The sequence below is a fragment of the Numida meleagris genome, chromosome 19 (assembly GCF_002078875.1).
Source record: "Numida meleagris isolate 19003 breed g44 Domestic line chromosome 19, NumMel1.0, whole genome shotgun sequence".
In the NCBI taxonomy this organism is placed as follows: Eukaryota; Metazoa; Chordata; class Aves; order Galliformes; family Numididae; genus Numida; species Numida meleagris.
Genome location: NC_034427.1, coordinates 1,120,033 through 1,124,427, shown reverse-complemented (window position 1 = coordinate 1,124,427; position 4,395 = coordinate 1,120,033). Strand labels below are relative to the sequence as shown.

Genomic DNA, 4,395 nt, shown 5'->3' with positions numbered 1-4,395 from the left:
TGGTGGGCAGCAATCAGCCCAATAGCAGGGATTGGGGCTGGGTGGGCTTTGAGGTCCCTTAAAAGCCAACCCATTCTGTGACTCTATCAGTAATGTGATAACTATCAGAAATCTGAACATGTGGCCATGGCAAATGTCATGACATGGAGACACTCCAGAGGTGACACAGAAGAACACATCAGCTTTTCTAGAAGAAAAAAATACCCTAAGCTAAAACATTGGCAAGATAAAGCGTTTAAAATTCCCTTTCCTTTCCAGAGGCTAAGGTTCAGCACTGACTCTGAAATCTGCAAGCACTGTTTTATAGCAACTATCTACAGACTTAAAATAAAAACAAAAGATATCAGAGACTTAGAATGAAAAAACTAAACTTCCAATTCCAAAAGGCAGTCAATACAAGTTTAACGTGATTGCAACCCATTACTGACATATCCTTTACTTAAATAATTTTTCATCTGTAAGAATAAGTAGAAACATTGAACATATGAAGAAAAATATAGAGGATTCCCCCAAGTCTTTGGACAGCCAAAAAAAAAACCCTCTTAAATGTAAGGAGTATGTCCCTAGACCAGAACCTCACTGTATGGGAAATTAATTCTCTACTTAAGTAGAAATCAAAATCCTGATACAGCTAGCCCAGAAGATGAGTATCAGAGCGTACATCAAATTCCCTTCTAACTAGGTAGTCAAAACAGAATCAGTTAAATGGATCAGGAAATAAGCCTTTCATCCTTATGCACAACAAACTAAGTTTTAAGAGATGGAGTTGAATTTTAACAGCAGCCATGGCCATGCAAGCACACAAACAAGATATGCAGCACAGCCACAGGAGCTAGCATGGACATTCTGCGACGCAGCATGCTGATCTGCCAGCTCTCCAACTGCTTTGTTAGCATGGCACTCTGGATTCTCTGTGCAAACATGGTGGGACAAATAGTCAAGTCGTCTGATATTTTTCAGTTCTTCTCTGTGTACATTCTTGAGTGCAAAATTGCTTGGAATAAAACATACAGGGCCCCTTTACACTGCATGCATTCTCTACAGGTGATGGAGCCTGGCAAGAGAGGTTAGGGTGACACAACTGCGGGCAAAATCCAGTTGGTCTAAAAGCCAACACAGTACCCCTGCATACTTCTTTAGTAAAGGTTCACATCAACAGCAACGTATCAACCAAGAGAATGGGAAGAGTCTCTCTGGAGGGCGGTAAGAGAGGACCAGACTCGAGACCTCAAGGAAGGAGAAAGAAATCACTTCACCATTCCATTCTATCTCATCACGAACAGAGAAAATAGAAACATCACCCAGATGCAGATCCAAAGGGAAGGACGTGCACTCACAGAAGCAGTTCTTTGTTGCGCCGAGTGAGCAGCAAACTTGGCCACGTGGTTTATAATAGGGGAGAAGTTGGTTGGCCCGTAGAGTCGGATCTGAGGAAGGATCTGGCGGTAGGCATCAACTATTCCTTGGATCCCTGTAACACAAGGACGGCAAACTGCCTCACAATTTCTCCTGTAATTATTAAAAGCATTACTAAGTAGTAGGACAAATGGACAATCATTCACACTGGTGTGAACTCCTAAAGGACAAAACAAACAGCAGATAACAGTGAACATACAAAGCACAGGGCTGAAACCAGCGGGCATCTGCAGAGACAAGATTTCCAGATTTCTCCCCTGTTCTGTATTCTTTACATTACTCTTTGNGGGCTGAAACCAGCGGGCATCTGCAGAGACAAGATTTCCAGATTTCTCCCCTGTTCTGTATTCTTTACATTACTCTTTGTGACTCTAACATAACAAAAGTAATGGAAGCTGGGGGGAAAATAATCCGGAGAATGCATGCTGGTGAACTTGTCCTTTCTACCCTGTCATTCAGTTTCTTTTAAATGGCTGTAGTCTAAACGGACAATGGATTGAATTTTTTTTTTCCCCAGAAAAATGTGTCCCTAAGGTTCCTCCAATGCAATTAGTTTCTCTCAAGTTAACTAACCAAAATTTTAAAAGTCGGAATTCCAATGGTTTAGATTCTTGTGTGGATCCATTTAAATTGCCCTACAGACTGGGTTATACTGATGCACTTATTTGCCATTGCCCACCACATGGACTTCAGTGCTTTACTTCTCAAAACTACTGCTCTGTGACAGAACTTGTTGCAATGACAGAGATTGCAGTGAGACAGGCAATGTGGAACTGAGCAGGGAAATGCTTTGATTTTAACACTGATTCTCAGATTCCATTTTTTGCCAGCCTTCGATTAGATAGAAAACCTGAAGAAAAAACATTTATTCAACAACAATTCCACATTGCTGCTTGCCAAGAGAGTCCTTAAGATTTCATAATCTGGTTTACAGACAAACCACTAAAAACTCCCACAGAAGAATGTGGCTTTGAAGAAAATAAACATTTGAGACAATCCTTTAAAAATAACACAGAAACACTGATAATACTGAAGAAGTGGCCACTGTCACTAACAGCCTGGGCAGATGGCAGCTTTGGAAGTGTGACTGACACAGGCACGCTGCTGATCTGAATTCACAGCCACCTATAACATAACAAGAAATAACCAAGCTGCAGCAACAAAAATTTCAGCAGACTAACAGAATCACAGGCTGGCTGAGTTTCAAAGGGACCTCTGGAGAACATCTCATCCAAACCCCCTTCTCAAACAGGGCCACCAAGAACCAGTAGCCCAGACCCACGTCTGTGACTTTTGAAGATCTCCAAGGAAGGTTGCCCAGAGAGGTTGAGGAGTCTGTTTCAGTGCTCTATCACCCGCACAGTACACAGCTGCTTCCTGATGTTTAGAACCCTCTGTGTCTCAGCTCTCTCCATCTCCAACAATCAAACTTAACCTAGATAACTTCACTGGAGCTTACACAGACCACACAGAAGTCTGCATCAACAGATGTTCACATTCAGGTGAGAGTACACGAAGTTTGCTGGATATCGTCACACTGCATCTCTTTTGCTTTTTTTTTTAATCAGTTATGAAAGAAATTGAACACTTCAAACATCAGTCCCTCTCAGTGAAATATTAATAAAGAGGTGTCCTCACCTTGACAATAAGGGTTGTTGGGATTGAAGTTCAAAGCAAACTCATGAGACACCTAGAAACGGCGATGTTACAACCAGTTAGAGAACGCAGACATTAACAGAGCAACTGCACAGCACTGTGAAGGCCTTACCTGCCAGCTAGGAGGAACCTGAGCTCCAAACCCAAATGCAGGAAACAGCTTGTCCCTTGGAAAAAAGGGCAACGAGAAGAAATGAGAAAGAGAAATCTTGTAACACTTCACTAATTCTGTGTTATTCCCACAAACAGTTGATGACCAAGGTTCAATTCCTGCCATTGGGAACAGGTACACCACCTAGTAGGTACACCACCTCGTTTCCCACGGTCAGTAAACAGATACCCAAGGATTTCAAGCATGGGATTGACAGTTTCAGAATGTCTTTGAATGCAGTATCCTGCACTACTCTCAGATCTCAAAGTAGCAAGAAAAAAGCCAATCCAGTCAGTTTGGCTGAAGGACAGAGCACGCAAACATGTTCCCACTGAATCTAACAGGGAATTCATGTTTGAAATGCACCGTTTCCAAGAAGGGATTAGCAACCAGCTAAAGCAGCACTACAGAGTAACTGAAGGCCATAAAGGTCCCTGGAAGATCAGGAAGGACAAATGAAGCAAACCTGCTGAATTAAAAAAGTATTGTCATTGCCTTTCTTGGCAGTGCCAGAAGCAAGCAGCAGCAGCAGCAGCAGTTCCTGAAGGGATCTCCCAAAGAAAGGCAGCAGCACCTCAGTCATCCAAATACTACAGCTCTGGAACAAGGTATTAGCCTTGACCAATAACCCCACTGTGAAACATTTTTTATGAGGGGGCTACAACAGTTAAGAGCCTCTTACATACGTGTCATAATCCTGGACTACACTTCCCACACTCCAGATGGCAATCAAGTACTCATTTATCCCATCTGGGCTGATGTAGTGAAGAGAATCTGGTGAACTGGGATCACCATTGGAGCCAGTGAAGTCTATGCCCACCTAATCAATTTAGAGGATGATAACAGCAGATCAATGAAACAGCATCGTAAGCAAATGAGAAGAACCAATAACTAAGGAGCAGCAGCTCCTTCTACCAAGACTGGGAATTGATTTCTCAAAAGAAGCTTAAGAAATCCAAGATCCATTAGATTTGCTACTTGATATCAAAAAACAAAATACAAAATCAATTCTTTCTGGTAGTGTTCATTACTCCTTAAGAAAACACATACTGCAAATTAAAAGTACTAACCACAGCTTCATTGCCTTGTCCTATCATCCACCAAGATGTGAAGGGGGAAAACAACTCACCGTAAAATTAATTTGGCAGCCTCCCATAACATAGTCCAGGAAC

The 4,395-nt window shown here is 42.1% G+C and overlaps 1 protein-coding gene across 1 annotated transcript in view; it reads right to left on the bottom strand.

The window, feature by feature from the left end:
- CPNE1 (copine 1) overlaps positions 1–4,395 on the bottom strand; it is a gene marked incomplete at its 5' end in the record, with an annotated part of 6,964 nt that extends 2,569 nt beyond the window's left edge. The window contains 5 exon segments of the mRNA XM_021416563.1: positions 1,338–1,471; positions 3,055–3,106; positions 3,185–3,239; positions 3,910–4,043; positions 4,353–4,395. Of these exon segments, the coding sequence (XP_021272238.1) occupies positions 1,338–1,471; positions 3,055–3,106; positions 3,185–3,239; positions 3,910–4,043; positions 4,353–4,395 (418 nt within the window).